This window comes from Polyodon spathula, chromosome 10, assembly GCF_017654505.1.
Source record: "Polyodon spathula isolate WHYD16114869_AA chromosome 10, ASM1765450v1, whole genome shotgun sequence".
NCBI classification, from domain to species: domain Eukaryota; kingdom Metazoa; phylum Chordata; class Actinopteri; order Acipenseriformes; family Polyodontidae; genus Polyodon; species Polyodon spathula.
Window position 1 is genome coordinate 38,211,235 of NC_054543.1, and position 23,017 is coordinate 38,234,251.

At 34.8% G+C, this 23,017-nt stretch overlaps 2 protein-coding genes across 6 annotated transcripts in view; both read left to right on the forward strand.

Moving 5' to 3' along the window:
• The window catches only part of LOC121322261 (potassium voltage-gated channel subfamily H member 7), a 41,137-nt gene extending 32,017 nt beyond the window's left edge, over positions 1-9,120 (forward strand). For 4 of the 5 annotated variants that reach the window (XM_041261958.1, XM_041261960.1, XM_041261959.1 and 1 more), the window contains 4 exons: positions 1,764-2,189; positions 4,855-5,254; positions 5,652-5,851; positions 8,798-9,120. In XM_041261958.1, coding sequence (XP_041117892.1) covers positions 1,764-2,189; positions 4,855-5,254; positions 5,652-5,851; positions 8,798-9,046 — 1,275 coding nt within the window. In that variant the 3' untranslated portion in view covers positions 9,047-9,120. Of the gene's footprint in view, positions 1-1,763; positions 2,190-4,854; positions 5,255-5,651; positions 5,852-6,268; positions 6,272-8,788 lie in introns of all 5 variants that reach the window. The other variant, XM_041261962.1, reaches the window with a different exon arrangement.
• Positions 9,121-9,170: 50 nt separating this feature from the next.
• On the forward strand, positions 9,171-22,934 carry LOC121321952 (potassium voltage-gated channel subfamily H member 7-like). The gene is made up of 8 exons (XM_041261340.1): positions 9,171-9,234; positions 12,354-12,559; positions 13,543-13,740; positions 13,854-13,941; positions 17,181-17,438; positions 18,206-18,371; positions 19,442-19,622; positions 20,368-22,934. Exons 1-8 carry the CDS (start codon positions 9,171-9,173, stop codon positions 20,629-20,631), a joined length of 1,425 nt encoding a protein of 474 aa, XP_041117274.1. The 3' UTR covers positions 20,632-22,934.
• Positions 22,935-23,017: the final 83 nt, after the last annotated feature.

A 23,017-nucleotide genomic window follows, 5' to 3' on the forward strand; every position in this document is an offset into this window, starting at 1 on the left:
ATATGCTAGCCTCCTAAATGTAGAAGTGATCATGAATGATGGCATAAACATGCAGAGTCTTACAATAGTCCACAAAGTAACAAATATAAACTATGAAATTAGTATTGATATAGACATTACAAAGCAATATCAGCAACACATTGCAAGTCCTCTAAAATATTTTTGACTCTTATTGTGTTGAGTTCCGTTATGTTATTTCCATTAAGTCTTTTATTAACTACTATTTTTAGAACATTCAAGGCCTCTTAAGCACTATCTTGTTTGGTTTTTTAACATTAATATGGAGTGTTCTTCTTTCCAAAAAAAAAAAAAAAGGAATTAGTCAAAGGCTGGAGCCATTAGTGTTTGTTCAAGTTCTCTTGTGTCACACTGCTAATGCAAACTGCAGTATAAAGTGCTACTGCAGCTGGTCACAATGCAGCAAAAAAAAAACCATCAGAAATATTATTTGCATATTCCACAGTTGTTTTGCATAAAAGACTTATGTCAATGCATGCAAAAAATGTGCATGTAAAATGGACAGCATAAGAACATGAATACAATATGAGGCTCGCCTTTACAGAACGTTGGTGAAACCATTTCAATTTTGCTTGAAAATGTATAGAAATAAATTATAGCCAATGCCAATTATTCCATGTATTCTGGTTTTAATGTCACTCAAATATTTTACCTTATAGTAGTATGATATTATCAGAGCAATCTAAACTGAAGAATACAAGTGCTGACCAGCTTTCTGTAGGAGCTATATGCAGCGGCCATGTTTTGGGTTCCAGCTTTTTTCAACTCTTAAATTAAATTTGTTTTCAGCTTGCTAATTCTTAAAACCCTGAACCGTTTCCAGTTTAAGATAAAGCTGTATAAAGCAGAAGGGAAGCATGGTTGCTTCGCACAAACTAAAAGCAAACGGGGTGGGATTGAAAACAGAAAAAATAAAATAAATTAGTTCAGCTAGCGTTTCTAACTTTAAAAAGAATGGTTAGGAAGATGGAAAGTTAACAATTCTATTGTTGCTGTGTTATGAAGAGACACTGGTGCCTTACCGCAATCCAATATTATCAAACTTCATGTGTTGCTTGGATGTCCTGATTTTGCAGTTACTGAAGCTGAATATCTGTAAATAGTAAGAGCATATGTTGGGCTGCATTTGATTTATGCTTAACAGAATTTTGAAACTGATTTATAAAATATCTAAATCTTTAAAGCCTGCAGTTTAATAATTGATTAACTAAAATAATGCATCCAAGGGGGTCTAAAAATAGCAGGTGTACAAATAATGGTAAATATTTCTCTACCCTTTCATTCATATGCATACTAATAATGTTTACATAGTTTATAGAAGTTTACAGTGGTATAGGTGGTCTTTTAGTTTAAATCAAATAAACAGCTTGTCAAAAGTGGTTCCATTTAACAAAGCCACAAAGTGACGAAAATACAGGAACGTCTAGTGTATTTTCATTTGAAGTTTATAACTAATCACAATCATGGCTAGTAAAGTAATTTCATAAATTGTACCTGTCATGCTTTTCCAATCACTCTGTAGGTCTCACAGGTTTTGAAAGAAGGAGATGTTATAACAAACTGTATTTTTATTTCACAATTTGAAAATAACAGGTTCTTATTTATTTTATTATTTCCCTTGGGCTTATATATAAATATCCATCCATGGAATTTGAATCACATTAAATCCACATTGCTCTTCTTGAACAATAAAAACTGAATTAGTTGATTGTTCTTGTAACAATTCTTTGTGTTTCTGGTTTTAGGTCCTTTCTTTGGGAGCTGATGTTTTACCTGAGTACAAACTTCAGACACCACGCATCAACAAGTTCACTATACTTCACTATAGTCCCTTTAAGGCAGTCTGGGACTGGCTGATTTTGCTGTTAGTAATATACACTGCCATATTCACGCCATACTCTGCAGCCTTTCTTTTAAATGACCGGGAGGAGCAAAAGAGACGAGAGTGTGGCTATTCCTGCAGCCCCTTGAATGTTGTAGACTTGATGGTGGATATTATGTTTATCATTGATATTCTCATCAACTTTCGAACAACGTATGTCAACCTAAATGAAGAGGTGGTGAGTGATCCAGCAAAAATAGCTATTCACTACTTCAAGGGCTGGTTCTTAATTGACATGGTTGCTGCAGTACCCTTTGACCTGCTCATTTTTGGATCTGGGTCGGACGAGGTAAGCCATTAGGAGTCCAGTAAATTTGTTATTGGAATAATCAATTTCTCTTTTAAAAGAACTCACGGTTTACACTTGAGTGTTTGAGTGTGGTTTGTTTTGTTTCATGGTCAGGTCTGATTATACCACAAGCTCATTTGTATTGTATTGTATTTGTCCTCCTTGCAGCAAGACTATCAGCACCTGGTGATTAGGCCTTAGACAGGATTGCAGGGTTTTGACTAACATTGTAATTTGACTGATATCTTGTTGCTGTTTACTCAGCCTAGATATTATTTTTAATTGAGTAATGGTAGAGGCTTGTGTGTTGGTTTTACAATATAACTATGGGTACTAGAATTAGTTGTTGGGTAGTTGTTGCAAATAATAATGTGACACAGCATCAAATCAATTATAAACCAAACAGATATTTTTCAGTCAAGCTTCCAAAAATATATAGCATCTGTCAGAATATATGTAATCATAAATTGTATCCAAACTTGTGTTATCCTCCAGTTATAAGAGAAATATTCATGTTGAAAGTAGACATTTCCTTCACTGGAGCTACTGCACATATAGTTATTTTCAATAAATCCATTAGGCAATTAGCCGCTAGTAATTTCCTGCAAGCTATACTGCACTTGTGTTAATTATATATACCATTAAGCTACTGCAAACTATAAGGTACCAATATCATAAATAGACTGTTTATCAACAGATGATGGTTTGTAAAATGTAAATCCTTTTGTGTGGAAATGTCCATCAGAAAAGATAAATAGCATTGGTCGTAAAGCAACAGTATTATTTGAATCCACTCCCTATAGAAGTTACCTGCAGCATACCACTGTAAACCTAGCAGCGGACTAAAGCATATTAAAAGCATTGTTAACCCTGCTAAAGTTCATGCAAGGAGAAGTGTGGCATAGCCTTGTAAATGCTGAATGGTAAATGCATAGTATAGTCATGGGAAAATATACTCAGCAGGAATTGCTAATGTTGCAATCTTATTTTATGATGAATATTTGATTTGCAGTGGTACTGAATAATCTACCCGCCTGTCTTGTTTCTTGTGGTGTGAGACTCATTATAATACTGTAAGACATTTTTGCTTAGTCGAGAATTCACATTAGTTTTGAATTAATAATATATATATATATATATATAGTTTTTTGAGTGATTTCAAGTTGAAGTACTATATTTGAGACACATTAGCCATAATAGAAGTAATGAGTTCTGACAGACAAGGCTGATGGTAGACTCAGTTGTCATGTGCTTCCATAACTAAGACTGCATAAATGCCTCATGTTTCATGAGGAGCAGTCATCAAAAATGATGACTGCAGCCCATTCGGGAAAACAGACTTTGATTAAGATTTCCAGTCCCAACATCCCTGCAGGAATGTGAGTACTCTATTAGAAATGGTTACAAATCCATCAATTGAAATAGCTCAAATACCAGGCATGCTAAAACCATTGCCAAACTGGCTGGCTGGCTCTGCAGTTTATTAACAGTTTAAAGGCAGGTGTTTCTATTTTTTATACATGTATTATGTAGCATTAGGAAGAAGACGATGAAAACAAATATAAAATATGTTACAACAAACAGTAAATAGTGCAGTGTCTTTGTTTTGTAAGTCCTTTACTTGGACTAAGCCTTTGATGTTAAATGCTCACTTGCCTACACTTTAGACTATGTTGGTACCTTATTGATGCTACTCTAAATGTCTTACTTTCTGTGCTTGGTGAAGAACCTGGGGGTTATCAAACACCCTGCTGGCAACTGTGAAAGAATCCATTCTTGCCAAAGGGAAACAGAGTAGTGCTTCTGGCTTTGTGTTCATGCATCTTGCTCAGACGCCAGCTGTGTATGGAAAGGGCAAGGATATGAATGCAGTACTGCATGCTGGGACAGATAAATAGCTCCTACTATCTGTCAATGGTTAATCTATAAAGTAAACAGATACAAACTTTTGCCAATTATCCTTTAAGAGCAACCAAAATACTTTCCCCATAGTGCTCCAACTAAACCATTAGTCTGCTGTGTGACAATTGATGTTAATATCGATCGTTTGAGATCTGGAAGAACTGCTCTTTCATAAAAAAAAGAAAATGATTACCTATATATTAAAATTAAACCCAGCAGTGCTAAGCCTTTGCTTGAAGCAAGCCTGGCTCTTCCTTGTGTATTTTTGCTTTCCTGTCTAATTTAATAGTACTTAATCTTGTTTTGTTTTGTTTTTTCCACAAAATATTTAGGTGAAGTTTATCTGCTCATATAAAATGGTCAGAGAAAGTTTTCCATATTTTAAATGATGTTACAGTAATGACAAAGCAATGTAATGTTTGATGTTGTGATTGTGGCTACCCTATTTGTCCCTTTCAGTTACTATGATGGGGAGGAGACTAAACAAAAATGTATAATGTTCTACTTGCAGTTTTTACAAGCAATAAACGCTAACTGTGTGGAAACACCTCATTTTGTATATACTTAAAGTATCACTAAAGTCATATTTTACTTTTTTTTTTTTTTTTAACATACCTAACATTATCTAATAAATGTTCACATTTCCTGTACCTGTCTGGGAGTTTCAAAATAATAATCAGTTATTAGTTATTATCAGGCTTCTGCTACTTTCCAATGCATTATAGAGCAACAGTAATGATCTCATTATATTTCTTCTCCTCAGACAACCACTTTGATTGGACTGCTGAAGACAGCTAGACTGTTACGATTGGTGAGAGTCGCTCGTAAGCTGGACCGATACTCTGAATATGGGGCTGCTGTATTGATGCTGCTCATGTGCATTTTTGCTTTGATTGCACACTGGCTTGCTTGCATTTGGTATGCCATTGGAAATGTGGAAAGGCCGTACCTGATCCATAAAATCGGATGGCTAGATTCATTGGGGCAGCAGATTGGGAAGCGATACAATTACAGTGATGCCAGTTCGGGACCCTCCATCAAGGATAAATATGTGACAGCACTTTACTTTACCTTCAGCAGTCTGACAAGTGTTGGATTCGGCAATGTGTCTCCAAATACCAACTCAGAAAAAATCTTCTCCATATGTGTCATGCTAATTGGCTGTGAGTCCAAACCCATTTTACAATTGCTTTGGGGTGGTGTTGTGTTTTTACAAGTGCAGAAATTCAGTATAGAGTAAACGCATACAGAATATTGTACATGCATACACTAATACAGCATGCTGTATGCATTTTAAAGCTAATTAACTGCCTACTGAGGAACCACTCCTTATCTAAAATGTAACTCTTTATTTCAGTACTCGACTGTTGCTAATTTTATTCATTTGAGTTTATTTATTATTAAGAATATAACTTTGTATTTGAATGTATACACTTGTTGTTCTGAAAACTTCTAGTTAAGGACTATAAAAGTCATAACCTCAAACAGATGCTAGAAAGTGATAAAACGAGGATCTGTAAAAGGCATATGTTTAATTGGTGCAATACTTACTTTCCTCAGCACTAATGTATGCCAGTATCTTTGGGAATGTCTCTGCAATTATCCAGCGGCTGTATTCGGGAACAGCAAGGTACCACATGCAGATGCTTCGGGTAAAAGAATTTATCAGATTCCACCAGATTCCCAATCCTCTGCGTCAGCGACTTGAAGAATACTTCCAGCATGCTTGGACCTACACCAATGGCATTGACATGAACATGGTATGTATAACAGAGTACCAGTATCTGAGTAAAACAGTACAAGTAAAAGAATTACAAGTAATGCTGGTAACGATGCAGTACCACTAATGCCAATAACATACCTGCATTTGTGTTATGTTCTCTGTTGCTGAATGTAATTATCAGACTATATTTCTTCTTTGAAATCAGGTCATCAATTGAGAATACTTGTACTGTAATTCCTGTATAGCACTGATAGTGGTAACTGATTGCTTTCTGGAATGAATGCTTGTGAATAACATGTTCAATGAAGATAATAATCATTGAATTGTGAAAAGATTTATGCCTCAAATCTGTATTCCACATGTCTATGTTCACTATGCTTATCGAAGACTTGTCTTTTTCATGCCTGCTTCACAATTTGTTTAATGGGATAACTACACCCTCTGGTAAGAGCAGGAGGTATTTGTATACAGATCTGTATGGTACATTTGTAAAATAAAAATCATTATTTGTGGGATTTAGTAGGTGTAACTATGGTACATGTATTTTAACTACAGTGTAAATATATTAGGGTATACAGACAGCATGTATACCTAAAAAGTTTGTAAAATACAGTGTTTGAAATCAACTTTTTTCATGGTAGAATATTTGCCTATTTTATCCCACAATGCATTTGTTACTGCATAATACATGAGTTCATATGCATATCGTTTGAATCGTTTCCATCAGTGGAATCCAAATCATGTGCATATGTAAAAAAGTTGCATGTAGTTTTGAATGCTTGCTTACGCATGAAATCTGTCTATTGAAACATGCTACCATTATTTTCATATCATATAAAAACATAATTACTTATGCTAAAATCTTAGTAATACTCTCTATTTGGGAGCTTGAAATAGATTTTCAGTTGTGACCCTTTTTAACCGACTGCCCTAGCCAAATGTTGCCAAACCTTTCTGCTTCACAAATTCACGGAAACATTGAGATTCATTTTTAAGCTGTTGCTTCTGTATATGTGTTTTTTTTTTGTGTGTGTGTGTGTGTTTTGTTTTGTTTTTGTTTTGTTTTTTTAGAAATCAACCTGTTATAACGTGTTTTGTTTTTTATCTATGTTTAAAAATAACTATTAAACAAACTAATATATACAGGAATATTTTGAAACAATAACATGTTTTTCTTTTCTTTTCAAAAAGATGCATATGTTATGTGTTGCATTACATGTTTATGTATATAACCCTTTACTTTACATTATAGGTTATGTTCATACCTGTGATGTATTGTATAACAATAAAATTCTATCTTAATCAAATCACCATTATCTTATATAGGGTAAATAAACACCCTTAAAATAATGAAATAGAAGAGAACACTTTGAAAATGTAAATAGTTTTCATAGTTTATGACAGTAAGCTGATATTTTCCTTACTTTACCACTTTGCTATAGTATCGTTAAAATGAGCTAAACCATTTTTATTTTAAAAAGGAGTGATAGTTCACTTCAAGATTACTCTGATCCCCAGAAGGTAAGTTTTATCAAGTACTTGATCTAGCAAAGACTTTAATTAACTGTAAATTAATGTAAGTTAAGTGATACTTGAAACCAGTGCACACCTTTAATGCTATACATTGAGGAAGGGGTTATATAAAGTGTCTGAAATGTGTATAAATTATGAATAATAATAATAATAATAATAATAATAATAATAATAATAATAATAATAATAATAATAATTCATATAAAGAAAAAAAACTATTAACTTTACATACCATATTCTGTGCACTGTACAATACCTACCTTGTGAATCAATTCACTTATCAGTCCAGACATTCTCTGAACTTATTTACAAACACAAAACTCACTGTACTTTATATGAAGCGAAGAGCAATGCATTACTGTGAGTGCTGATCCTGTGTAAAGGGCAGTGCTGTGAGATGCACTGCAGTTATGGATTGTGCACCCTATTGATGAGATGAGTTTTTTTTTTTTTTAAACTCTACAAACCCACAGAATTGCCTGACTCTTGCATATAAGTCACTCTCTTGGATAGTGTAAGGTTCATGTACAGCCTCCACCTAGGTAAATAAAAGGATAAATGTATTAGAGACCAGTTGTCCAGCTACCACTGCTTATAATAATATCTAAGACATAGTTTATAGTTGCTAGCGCCCACTTTTTGTTATGTTGTTCAATTGCTATAAACTGTAAGATGGATGTGTTTTTGGAAACCTCTGTCAAGTGCTTTGGCTTCATTAGTTAAATTTGTCACTTTTGCTTTTAATCAAGTGTTTATGTCAAGTTCAATTAAACCATAATGCTCAATAAACACACCCCTTTGGCTTGCTGAAATATACTGCTGGTAAGGAAAGAGTTTTGATTTAAAAAGTAAATAGATAATTAAATACATGCATAAATAAATAAAATAATGTTAATATTTGAGTTTCTACTACATATATAAAAATGGTATTTTTGTCTTTTAAAATAAATTGCTGTCTTAAATCATAATGGGTATAAACATCCCCATGAAACACTCAATGTCTTTGTTATTTGTATCATATGGAGTGTGTCATCATAACTGGGATTTCTGTTTCTGCAGTAATTAATTATTTGTATATCATAGCATCTATGGTCTTAGCTTTTATTTTACATCAAGGCAGTGTTTTGTTGTATGAGTCCCAATTTATTCTGGTGTGTTGTTAATTAGTAAGGAACTCTAAGGAAGGTACAACATGAATGGCAAACCATTACAAAAACAAAGTAATAAATAAATAAATAAATGCATTAAGACGATCTGCAAACACAGTAATTCAATTATTCAAATGATTGAAAATGTATGGTAGTGTTTATCGTATATGTCTAGTATGTTATCTATATGTCTACCTTAAACGTGTGTGTATGTGTTTTTTTTTTGGTTTTTTTCTAAAACAAATTAAATATAAATTACAAACAACCCTATTTATAAAATGCTTTCTTGTTAGGTCTTAAAGGGATTTCCGGAGTGTCTGCAGGCCGATATTTGCCTTCACCTCAATCAGAATTTGCTTCAGAGCTGCAAGGCTTTTAGAGGTGCCACCAAAGGCTGTTTGAGAGCTTTGGCCATGAAGTTTAAAACAACGCATTCACCCCCTGGAGACACGCTGGTCCACGGTGGAGATGTTCTGACTGCACTCTACTTCCTGTCTCGAGGCTCAATTGAAATCCTAAAGGATGACATTGTTGTTGCAATACTTGGTTAGTATTTAATGTGTCCCATACTGTTAAGCTGATATTCAGTTAAATAGAGAAATACTGTATTTATTTACAAAAGTGACTGGCGATTCTTCATTAAGTTCATATTAATATGACTGAATCAATTAAGCGATGGTGTCCGTCAATGAAGTTAACCATACCGAACTGAAAGGGGAGAGCGCTAATGAAAGTCAAGGTCAGCTGCAACACAGTAGAGCCTTCATCGAGAGGCCACTATTAAAAAAAAAAGATTAGAAAACATTTTTTCTCATTATTGTTTTTAAAACAACACTTTAACATAGATTTACCTTGCACTGTAATGATTCCTCGGGTACCCTACAGCTGAGAAAAGTTTTAGGAAAATAGTCCCGATTGTTCATAAATGATTCCATACATAATAAGAGAAAAAAAAGTGTATTATACAAATAATGTTATATTTGTCAGAGTTGCTTGTAGTTTATCTGGTCAGTGACAGATATCTGAATGGAGCAATATTACTGAACTGTCACTCTCGAAATGAAAAAGCCAGTACTTGCACAGATTGGTTTTAAATTTGATTTACAGTTGATTCCATGATGTAGCAGCGGTTATCAACTGTCTGATAGAAACCGGCTAGAGCTGGAAGCAGATGGTACTGAATCGGGATAAGGTTTGGTGTTTCATTAAAAAAAAAAAAAAAAAAAAACTGGGTGATTCTTGAACTAAGGATGTTAATTTTAGAATTATATTTATAGTTCATGCATAATTCTATCTGAATTCTGTCACTTTTTATAAGTAAAGGGTTGTTTATGGTGTGATATTCAGCCTTTGGCAGTAACATGCACTAAATATAACAACACGTGCTGTAACTAAAATAACATAAATGGGTCGTACAATACAATTTAAAAGCATTGGTTCAATCAAAGATGGATTTGGCCCGGAAAGCCACAAGAAAAAAAGGTTAGAGGCATGTTCAATTGAATACAGTTCTTTTCAGTTCAAACACATTGATTTCAGTGTTCAAGTGTGAGAAAAGCATTTACTGTGGCCCAGAGCTGCTCCAGCTATTCTAAGGGCTTCTCGGTTTATTTATTTTTCAATTCTGGCTTTCATGAAAACCCAAGAATAAGTTTGAACCTCAGACAATTTTTTTTTTTTTTTCTCCAAAGGCGTCCTTGTCATGTACAATAAACCAGAAATTGCATATCACTTATAATGAGCTCTGTGTCATTAACGGAGACAGGTGAAATACTTCCAGTCGAGCCTGTTGAGAATTGCCTTTTCAAATGTAATATTTGCTAATTTGCAAAGTCTGACATTCCTTCAGGTACCCAAACATGACATCTTAACTAAAAGAAAGATTGTACAACTCTTCAAATCTTGATTCAACTTGACACTCAAAGAGTAGATGGAAGCTGGTCCCTATCCACACCTAATATTTCTCTTATTATCATTACTGAAGAGGAATGATTTATGGCCTCAAGATCATATTAATGAATTTCTGAGAAAAGAAGTAGCTAAATAATAGGATATTCAAATTGCTATTCTAGATACTGAACTGCTTCCTTTTTTTCATTACCTGCATACAGCACTTTGTATTTTTTTCATTGCCTGCATACAGCACTTTGTATATTTTGTGACAGACTAAAATAAAAATTTTGTAGCAGCAGGGCAGCAATATTTGAATATTTATCCAAATACTTCTTGTACATTCCTATTAAAGATCTCACCATGAATTGTGAGTATGCCTTTTGTAAAGTAACTGTATATTTGCAGAGGTCTATTACAAGATATTTAAGATACATTACTGGAACAAGATGTTTTGCACTGATTGGTTGAGATAGAGGTATATAATTAAGCAATAGAAGAGGGGTTTACTAACTTAGTAAGGCCTCTCGTGCAGTTAAATATATTGTATGCAAATAATAAATTGTAATACTTAAACATCTAGCAACTTCAGTCAACAATCTGAATCTGAAAACAAACTAAAATAGATTAAGTCAAATGGCAAGTCTAAACCTTTGAATCAAATTTCTACTGATTTTATTCCGATTCATATCCCCCCACTGATAGGACTAAAAAAAACGTCTCGTGAGTACATATCCAGAGTCCATGATGAACTGTGGGATGAGAGAGAGAGAGAGAGAGAGAGAGAGAGAGAGAGAGAGAGAGAGAGAGAGAGAGAGAGAGAGAGAGATTGATTGATTGATTGATTTATTGAGTCACTTTTTCTGTTGTTTAACCTAAAGTCCTGGTGACACACAGTAAATCTGAAGTCAATGGTCATTTCCATCCCTGAGTTATTGACAGTTCCTTTGTATAATTAGGTTATTTTTCAGTGCTGGTGTCTCTCAATGCTGTTAGAATCTAGCAGGTGTTCAAGGCTAAGCCTTACTTAAACTGTTCATTTTTCATAGTATAAATGGTCTTCAGAGAAACTGACATAATAAGGCCACACTGCAGCAAATCTTCAGCAAACCCTATGTATTCATTCCTAAAAGAAAACCACACAGAGTTCATTAAAAACTAAAGTAATAAGTTCAAAGTTAATTAAGAAACTTGCATGTTAATTAAACTTGTGTATGTGAAATAAGGCTTATGATGCTGTATTTTTTTATTTTGTCGTGCTGTTATTATGAAGTGTGAGGGAAGTAAAAAATAAAATAGGTTATATAAGGGGAGCTGGCATAGGCCAGCAATCCTATGTACTGCTTTATATGATGTAGCTATGGCAGGAGGTAGCCTGGAGGGTTTAGCTCTCTGGGACTGCTAATGTTGCACTATTGCAGGGGGTAATGGCTCTATTTATTTGAACAGCCCATGCTGAAATTGGCAGGCTTGGTTACATTCAAACAAGAATATTCATAGAAGATAATTAGCACATGACATTGTCATTGAAGCAACAGTGAGTCAGCAACAGTATTGTATATGAGCTAAAGGAATCTTGTACGAAAGAAAATTGAAAGAAAAAAGGTACCACTGTTGTAGCACACCTCCTATCTCTCTCTCTCTCTCTCTCTCTCTCTCTCTCTCTCTCTCTCTCTCTCTCTCTCTCTCTCTCTCTCTCTCTCTCTCTCTATCTATATATATATATATATATATATATATATATATATTATATATTAAAAACAGTAACAATATCTCGTTTTGTTAACCGTTGTCATGGTTACAGAGCAAAAGTTTAATACAGCAGCTCCTTCTGCGCTTGACCAATAACTGTTTCCTGATCCTTTTTGCTTACAATAAACGGAGCATAATTAAAACCAATCAAAGTAAAGATGAATGTACCACGTGTTTATAGCATTAATAATTAACCATGAATGTGTTTGTCCTTAGGGAAGAATGACATATTTGGAGAAATGATCCATCTGTATGCAAAACCTGGAAAGTCCAGTGCAGACGTCAGAGCTTTAACGTATTGTGATCTGCATAAAATTCAAAGAGAAGATCTCCTGGAGGTTCTGGATATGTATCCAGAGTTTGCTGATTACTTTTTGACTAATTTGGAGCTAACATTTAACCTAAGAGATGACAATTCCAAGGTATGTCTTCCAGAATTTGTTTAAGCTATTCAATGCCTACAATAAAACACTGTAACACTGCAGCAGTGTAATCATAACATACATTTTTTATTCTTTTACCCAGAAACCATTCTGATCTTGTAAGCTTAGCAGGGGCAGACATGCTTAATGCTTGACAGTCGCCTAGAATTTTAGAATTGAGACGTAATAAAAATAAATGATATGAACATAATTTAGGTCTTTTATTTAATCAAAGAAACTACAAAATGATATCGCAAAAGTCTCCTGGAAGCCATAACAGAAGGACAGTATTTCATGTTAGATTTTGAAATGTCACATTTTTCAGTTGTAACTGTATCGCTATGCTATGTATGGTTGTGTGGTTTCATATGTAGTTTAGGCTGTTTCATGTTTAAAACATTTCTAAGATACATCGTTCACATTGCAGTGTTAAAGTAAGAATATTTACCAGTGATCCATTTCTGAAGTACAGCATTATTATGGCTTTAAACACACAGTTTAAATATACATTGCCCTTTTTATTCTACCACAAGCATTTTCTATGTGCATTTAAGTATAAAACAAATCATGAGTAAATTATAAAACTGGTGTGAAATGGTAAGAATTAAGTTGTGCCCTATAAAGTATATTTTCATGTGCTATAAAAGAAGAACAGGCATATGAGCTTTCTGGAAACAAAGGGGCAACTGTCTCAACCCATTTATTACTGCAGCATATGGCATGTGTGACGTTGGGTAGGGGAATCAGTGAAGATGATTTTGCAGAACCTTATACTGTTACAATATAAATATCTGTTTGTATACTGTGATTGTGTGTTAAAAATACATGTCCACCAAAAAAAAACACATGCTAGAATCTAAATGATTAGTTATTATGGAGTCCAGTTTTCCAAGATGTGTACATATACACAGCACATTAGCATGTAGTTTGCCATTTTGTTTAAATTTAGACTCTCCAGTTATTGTACCCTCAATTATTATTAGTTCTCCTTTACCGCGGCGATTCCCCACCACAGCTCAGAGACCCAAGGCTCAGTGGGCGTCCTCCGATCCCGCGGGCCAATCGGCATCTTTTTACAACCAGGAACTCCAGAGCAGATGTCAGCAGGCTACCGGCCTCTGGAGGACAAAGACCAGCCAAGGAAATGTCTGTCCCTGACCTGTAGGGGTCACCAAAGAGCGGTGAAGAGAAACAGTCTAAGCCGGATGCCACCTCGCGGCAGTGCTTTTACGAGGCATGCCATTTGAGGACCCCCCCCCATTTGCATTTTTTCTTTTCTTTCTATTTTATACAGACTGACTATTCACAAAGTAATGATTCAGATGAGGAGGACGGTACAGTTCGTAAAAGAAAAAATTCCTTTAAACGCAAAACAGAGAGAGGTAAGTCATTTGTAGGGTTTTTTTTTTCACTGAATAGCTAATAAAATGGGTACATGTCTATTTTGCGTTTGCTATTTTATTGATTTATTTTATGTCTGTATTATTTTATAGTTTTACTTAATTAAACCTGCTTGATGATGATAAGTAGCAATGGAATTAGCACCTTTTGGCAGCCTGAGAAATCCCTTAGACAGCATTTCAAAGACAGCTTCTGAAGGCTCTGGGCTATTTTTCTAGCTATAAACAGCTGTTATTCAGTAGAAGGGGTGACTCATTTAGGCACAGTGAAGGGAAAGATAGAAGCCAGGTTATTCTGATACAATGCTGACAAAGAATATAATAAGTGCACATACTGTACAGAGTGCCTTTCTGACAACTGGCAGCAATATGGATTAAGAACTGTTGTACAATTGTCCTTTTACACATGTTGGTTCTTTTTAGAAGGAATATTCTAGATAAATCAATAAATCCAGTGCAGTACTTGTAATGATAGCATTGCAGTCATACTACAAGCAGTACTATTAAAGAGTAATACATGAGTTTTTAGTGTTTCTTCCAAATGCAGTATTTTTTAAAAAAGTTACGAGTGCATTCATCAAGCATTAGCATACAAATAAATGCATTGTAGTCATATCTATTCCCTGTATTTAGATAAAGACTTGAATTTCTGCTATGGCACAATATTAGTTAACAAAGGATTGTAGCTACCCTTGAGTCAATTAAGGACTCTGGACAGATCATGTAGGGGATTCCCCAACCACCAAACACTTAGTGAGGAAGCCGAGATTAAAAGCTAGCTGTATGCTAATGTACTACAGAAGGAAAGGCAGTAATTTGATAGACTGTTACTGATAATTCTGTTGTCAGCACAAAGTTCACGAACTGTATTAAAATAAGTAAAAGGAACAAAGGTCTGTAGTTGTATAGCAATAGGGGGAGGTTATATTTGGCTTAGCGTGTGGCCTTACCTAACTCCAGATATATTACAAGCCATTCAAACTAAGGGTATTCCTTGCCCTTCTCAACTTTCATTATTGCTTAAGCCTTTTGTTCTGGTAACACTAGTAAGCAGAGCACTGACCAATCGTTGTGGTCCTACCTGTACCTCACATGTGGGCTGCTGTTATCAGCATGTGTTTGTGATTTAAAGCTGAATGCAGATTTGGTACTAATATATATGTATATATATATATATATATATATATATATTATATATATATAATATATATATATATATATATATATATAGTTTGCAGAAGAAGTTTTTCACCCCCACCCCCCCGCAAAGATTTCACATTTTGTTGGCACCTAAGCATACTCCACGACGCTTTCAAGTCAGACTAAATCTACACAAACTACTTCATATTGATAAAGTAAGAAAATTCATATAGAATAGAAATAAGTAAAATTTACAAAGAAAAACAGATTAATCTCAGTTGCATAAGTATTCAACCTCTTTGCTACTATAGCCTCATCTTAAAGCACATATGGAGTTTGCGAAAAAGCATGCAGATGATACTGTAGACATGTGGAAAAAGGTTTTGTGGTCAGACGAAACAAAAATTGAACTTTTCGGTCCAAATTCCAAGTGTTACGTCTGGCGCTAGCCCATCACTGCACGTCACCCAGTCAACACCATCCCAACTGTCAAGCATGGTGGTGGCAGCATCATGTTATGGGGATGCTTCTCTTCAGCAGGGACTGGGAAGCTTGTCAGGATAGAGGGGAGAATGGGTGGTGCAAAGTACAGGCGAATCCTTGAGGAAAACCTGTTTGAGTCAGCCAAGACACTGAAACTGGGGAGGAAATTCACATTTCAGCAGAACAGTGACCCAAATCACAAAGCCACACTGGAGTGGTTGAACAAGAAGAGAACTAATGTTCTTGAGTGGCCCAGTCAAATTCCTGACTTGAATCCAATCGAAAATTTATGGTGAGACTTGAAGATTGCAGTTCATCGACGATCCCCAACAAACTTATCACAACTGGAGCAAGTTTCCTGTGAAGAATGGGCAAAAATGTCATCATCCTACTGTGCAAAGCTAGTAGAGACCATCCAAAAAGACTCATAGCAGTAATTGCTGCAAAAGCTTCTTCTACCAAGTACTGACTTAAGGGGCTGAATAATTTAACCAGTAAATTTCATGTTGTACATTTTCTTTGCAAGTTTTGCTGACATTTAACCTCCTCCTCATATAACAGTGTTCAGTTTAACCAGTACAGCTTTGAATAAAAAAAGTTGGTTTGAAAAACTGTATAGATATATATAAAAATTTAAAAAGGAACACTGCTGTGTACCAAAAGGTGCAAACTCCAAAAGAAAAAGGTAATGTGAGTTTACAAAAATGTGAATAATTTATATACTAGCACTGCTTAAAACAGGAGAATAAGCCCCTCTTTTGTTTTGTAAACTCTCTTAAATAAAATGACATTAGAGACACACCCTTTTTGGAGATGATGGTTTTAACTTGAGATTATTACACAGGTCAGCACATATACGTGTGCAGGTGTAACAGATAGTGTGTGGTGCTCTGATGTTCCGGATTCTAACCACTCTGAGAAGAGATGAGTTTGAAAAGCTCTCTAACGATGAGTGCAGATGAGCCTGCATAGAGGTTAAGCCTCTACTTGTGGTGTGCTTGGATGCCGGTTCGACCCAGGCTTTGCCCTATTACACATGTATAACATGTCTGTGTTTTGTAAAGACCTTTTGTTAAAGAAACAGCATTTCAGTGATGGAAAATGTTTCACTTTGGGGGTGAATTAAACTGAAACTCCAAAATCACAAAAGTTCAGATGATGTAAGCAGCAGTTGTAAACAGTAAAATAAGATCCCCTCTCTACAGCAGATATATACAAAATGCACCCGAGATTAACATTCACTCATGCATGATCCAGTCTGGCACACACATGCACGCATGCACACTACACACACACACACACACCCTAAAAAGATAAGAGTGTAAAGCTTTTAGTAATATAAGCGAGACACTACTTTATCCAAATCTTGCTTATGGCATTATTTGAACGGAAATTGTTTTAGCTTTTTTGCTCAGAGCTCTGAAAGATATTACATTCAGACTAAAACGTACAAATTATTCTTGAGTAGTCATGCACAATATGTACTGCAGTGTCATTTTTTGTAGTTAGTCACATCCTGTTTATTTTACAATAAAATGCATGTATAGTGATTAGTAAATAAAGTACTGAGATTTAAATCCAATCTGAACTTTCCCTACACTCTGATGATTATTCCCTTTATGCAGTGGTGAGCAGTGAAGATAAGGATGGTGAAACAACAAAAGAGAACCCGACATATTTCCAATGTTCAAATAAAGATTCAGAAGAGAGGAAAGACAGCTCATTATCTTTTTCAACCACTGGGGAAGAAGAAACTAAGCCATTATGTTCTGGTATCATTGGATATCCTGCATTTGTTAATCCAGCTGAGATCCAGACCAAAAGCAGACTTGAAAAACTGAGTCATTCTTACAAAGGTAACATCCTGTACCTACATTTATAGAGTTGGTGGAGGAACTGTAGCTTGTAGTTTTGAAGCCAGACAAATAACAATGAGACCCAGATGTTGCTCACTTTGGATATATTATACAGTTGAATGCTTTTTAAAGGCATGCCTTCATTACTAAACACATAGGGGCGTTTGTTGAGAGTCTTTAACTGGTGTTTTTTGTTTTAGTTTTTTCCAAAAAAACTGGAGTAAACAAGTGTTGTAATTGAGTCAGATTCCTGGTAATTGCATCTCCAATTCCCTCCCTAAAAGTAAAATATCCTGTGTTATACTATATCTTCCCCTAGGTCTTATATTTAATTGTACCAATTAAACTTCCAAAGCAGGTAGAGAGTGATAAACTGTATGTATTGCCTTCTCTGCTTATTATTGTTAAAATAAGTGTTTTTATCTAATGACTTTTTTTCAGGAATGCCCTGGCAATTGATTTAAATTGCACAATAACCTTAAAATCAATCAACTGATCTTTAACCTGTCCTATAACAGACTGGGCTTGCTCGTTTTGGTAATTTGACTGAGATTGTGACCCTTATTGTAGGAGTCTGAAATTTAAAAAAAAATTATAACCAATGGCAATAATCTGTGCTGTACCAGTGTATGATTTATCTTGCTCCAATCTTGTCTGTTGTAACTGTGTTGATTAATAATGATGCCCTCTATACAAATGGTTCTGGGTGTACAAAAAGAAGTGTCTCAGGTTACATGTTCCATTTGGAGTAATCTCATTTGTTACAGATCTCAGAGCTGGAGAATGGGAGAGAAAAAAACCAAAGGAATATCCCGATGAGTCAGCACAATCTGCAGTATCTCAAGTTGCAAGAGGTCTCTCAGAAATTGAAAGTGACATTATGTATGGGGAAGTGGAGCACAGATTAGACTTGCTTCAGGAACAGCTAAATAGGTAATGGGAAACTCTGTAACAATACACGCTTCACGTTGTCAAGATTAAGGGGTCATACTGATTTGACTGCATCTTATTTTTGCTTGTCTAGATTCTCTGATCATAGAAGAGATGAACTAGAAGAGTCTTGAGGCTGCAATAACAGTTAGGAATATCTGGATAATGTGCAGTTTAATAATCCAGTGTCAGCCATGTTTACATACTTGAATAATTAGATTTTAAGAACAGATGTTTGTTATTTAGGGATTTAGAAACAGCCCCGGCAGTGCAGGATACACAGGCCATCTGTTCTGTTCTTTGTGAGCAGACCTCACAATAAATAATGAGAGCAACAGCTCCACCTGCTGTTTTTTTGGCTTAATCACAGACATGAAAAAAGAGCATGTGGAATGTGAGTCTAGTCTACTACTTTATGTTAAAGAAATGTCTCCATTTGCTTGTGTAACCCAGGCAGTGTTGTGTGTTACTGCCATTATGGGTCCTGCCCTGTCCCCTGTTGGTGAGACGATAGGAGGTTAAAACCTCTGTTATTATTTTATTTTATTTTTTTACGTTGAAATTTTGAGGAGGCACTGCCTCCCTTGCCCCCTCTGGTGGGCATATATTCACTCTCCGGGTGAAATGACCAGGAAGGTCCAAGACTACCTGAAAATATGGTTTGCAAACAGAGATATGTCTAACTTAATATAGCGCATACTTTGAGCAAAGTTAAACAATCAACATAAACTAATGTACCTTTGCTGGGAACATGTATGCAATTTCATAATGTACGCTCCCTGTGCAATTTCATAATGTGTTCTCCCTGTGCAATTTCGTAATGTATGCTCCCTGTGCTTCTGTAGAATTCAGCTAGTTTGGGATCATTAAGTCATTGAAGTATTTGATACAATTCCCCAAGGAAGGCTTTATCATGCCAATGCATTTAACAAAAGCACCTAGTACCTGCTGCTTTTTTTAAAAGTATTTAATTTTTCTTCTACCTATCATTTTGTTAGCTACAGTACAACCAATTTGCTGATAAATTTGCCCATCGATCATAACTTTTTAAAAGTTAATTTTTACTTTACCAGGCTGGAATCACAGATGACGACTGACATGAAAACAGTTCTTCAGATACTGCAGCGGCAATCCACACTAGGGCCCCCTGCTTACAGCACGGTCACTGCCAGTTCAGAGTATCAGAGACCAGCCATTCGAGTTCAGCCTGTTGCAGCAATAAAAACAGACAGGAGCTTCAGCACTTCATCACAGGTAACATAATGTATTATAACAAACCCTGAAAAAATATTCAACATAGCCCACAAAAATCATACAAGTAGATTTATTTACCAAGCCTAAACCTTCATATGCCAAACAGAATTTAACTATGAACGTGCATCTCTGTAGCATGCTTAGTATGTTTTGATTTTTGACCCAAGATTCCAATGGTTTTATGAAGTGTGAAAGTCAATGCTTAAATGTTTACCAGTTTAACCAGTATTATATGGAAACTTTCGCAGGGATTCAAAATGCTGTCACCCAGCGATAAAGCAATATGGTGCAGGTTGGATAAACAACTGTCCATTGACAGCATACCAACAGTAGCCTGACGCTGAGCAGAATGACTAATTTAGTTTAGGAACTTAAAATGAGGAAGGTCCAAAGCAGATGTCATATTCTCAGAAGATAATTTAGCTTCATCATTGCAACAGGAACATGACCAAACAGCTCAATTTCATCAACTAGAGAACAGATGTGTACTTGGATATAACAGTCTCCCTTGCTAGTATTACATCCTCAAGTTCAATTTGACTTGTATACGCTAGGAAGACTGTTATAACCTTGTATACTCAGTTCGCCCTGTAGTTATCTGTTAATTAGCACACTGGGTCCCCTGTGGCCATGCCTGAATATATTATCACTTCAATTATTTAAGACAAAAAAAATAATAAATTAATCATACACAAAAAAAAAAGCATATTTGGATTTCCTAGTTTTCTTTGCTTTTTTTTTTCAGAGTCCAGAAGTTTTAGACTTGGAAAAGCCCACCCTAAAACCCAAAGAATCCCTATCCAGTGGGGTACACCTGAACACAGCATCAGAAGATAATTTAAATTCCTTTTTTGAACAGGAACGTGACCTAACAAGTCAATTTCATCAACAGCAGTCCAAATCTGTTCTTCTACCAAGACATCCTTCCCTGCCAGATTCTTCTCCAAGTACAATAGGAATGTTGGGCCTGCATAGGCACGTTTCAGATCCTGGTCTTCCTGGGAAATAGTCTCAACCCAAATGACCAGCTCTGCCATTATTGTGGCTGTTCGTATTCTTTACAAATCAAAATCCTCTTATGTTTGACTCAGGGGTCTACAAGGATACTGTCATATGCAAGAATGCTGTAGAGATTCCTAACCATAACCTATAAAGTTATTGTTTATTTTATATTTTTTATTTTACACTGCCAGCTAAACAAGGCACCTTATATGCTTGTTTCAAAACAGAAGTGCATGCAGGGAACTGTTTTATGTTGCATGACAATTTTAATCCAATTACTTGTTTAAAGGAGAATCTGTTTTGGTGTTTGCATGTAGGCAAAGTGCATTGCTTTTTTTAAAGTTGTACAGAATATAAATTACTTGAACCAAACTTTGATAAAAGCACACATCGAAATCAAAGATACCCCAGGTATTTTACAGTCTATTTTTTAATTCAGTTCATGTTTTTAACATGGCTGAAAAAAATAAGGGGAAAAGAACCTTAGAATGTCATATCATAAATATTTTAAATATACAGCCACTGATGAGGCTCGCAAGTCACTGATGCAATAATGTTCCTAAAACTTAATTCAAAGGCATCCTTCCCATGAAGTTACATTTTATCTATAACCACTAAAGTGAAAATAACTTTACTTAGAATGATGTTGCACTAATGACGACCAATATACAGCACAATTGATTCAGTGAACATTGAAGGTCAATATATATAATCTGAAATTAGTAACCTGGATCTGTTAACAGGGAAGGAAGAAATAGAATAACATTTTTTTTTAAGTTTTGACCCTTGGTTATATACCATTTTTGTCTCCCATTTTTCAGTGGTTGATAGTGATAAATACACATCACATAGAGGTCTTATGACTTTTGTATTGCTAAACCAGATGTGCCACCAGGGTCTCTTATATTCATATAATTATTTAACAAAACTGGGTGAATATCATTGCAATAAATATTTCTGAAATTACATTGAGTAAAAATGTGTGTTAAGAGGTGGCACTTTGATAGGAATGTGTCTAGTATCTCCATATTTCAACATTATTATAAGGACCAATTATTCGAGTTCGCAAATTTAAAACAATCAACTGCTCTTCATAACAAGTGCTTAGAAAAAAAAAATCGCATGACTCTAACTTAAACCCAACTATCTCAGTAAATACCTGTTTGTGCAGTATTATCCGGCAGGCAAAATGTATAACTAAAATGGGTATGACTATGAACTAAAGAAACTAAACAAAAGAAAACATTTTAACAAACGTAGCATGTTTAAACTCTTGATTGGGGTGAGTTATACCAGTTAAAAAAAAAAAAAAAAAAAAAAAAAAAGTGTATGTTTCAGAAATATAGACAAAAACAAAAAAAAAATTATAATAATCTTACTGCCATTTCCAAAGAAACTCAGGTTGTTTCGTTCCTTAGTTTTCCCTTTGGAACACAACTTGAAGTGTATAGTAGAACAGGTAAGTTTGTTTTTATGAGGTTGTATAGGGTACTGTAATATCAAACAACTTCTATACATCTAGTAATCCCTTTTGCAGTATATTTTCATCACTTTGCATGCACTCGTTTTAGGGCTTCCTATGTGAAAGAATATGCTCGGTATTTACTCATAGTATTGTTTCTGTGTAATAATTCCACGTTTCAGCTTGCATATTTTTCACAAACTCTTTGGAAATATTGTGTAAATATAATGTGATAAAATACCTTTTGGAAACAGATGGATAACAGATTTCATTTAAAAAAAATGTAAAAGTATTTGGTTGTTGATTTTAATAGGTGTGATTTTTCTGTTATATTTGAGCCATTAGTTAAATTAGATAATTGTCACATCACAAAAGGTATGGCTGTCTTTGAGGCTGTACGTGTAACATGCTGAATTGTTTATTTCAAAACATATGTACTGTTTTAAGCCCTGGCTTATTATATAAAAACAATACAGAGATAAAAAAATAAATACATTTAAAATTAAATGGTACAGGTCTGGTACCAGTACCACCACATTAACAAGTTAGTCTTAATTCCATAAAAAATACATACCATGCTCTAAAAAAGTAAAATAAAATAAAACACACACATTACAAATTCATCATGAGCAGGAGAGTGGTATACATTTAGATTAGCCTATTTTTGCACAAGTAGTATTAAGAAATGTTCACTTTTTAAGCTCCTAGTGTATTAGACCGTTGTTTTTAAGCATTTATAAAGTCTGCCACTATATAATACTTTTTATACAATGCAACACTTTGCAGCCGATTATTTTAAATGTTTATGTTCCTAAGAACATTGTGTATATGAACATTTTTGATCAGTTGTACAAATAAAGAATACTGTATATAAAATCAAGGGTTTTTTTTGTGTTGTCTAACAAAGAAAAATACTCCAACACAGACAAGT

Excerpts from the sequence above, each read along its gene's own strand:
- LOC121321952 (XM_041261340.1), top strand. The coding sequence starts at position 9,171 with ATGGTGTCCGTCAATGAAGTTAACCATACCGAACTGAAAGGGGAGAGC. Across the intron at positions 12,560-13,542 it reads TAAGAGATGACAATTCCAAG|TTCTCCTTTACCGCGGCGAT; the intron begins GTATGTCTTCCA and ends AATTATTATTAG. Across the intron at positions 19,623-20,367 it reads GCTTCAGCACTTCATCACAG|AGTCCAGAAGTTTTAGACTT; the intron begins GTAACATAATGT and ends TTTTTTTTTCAG.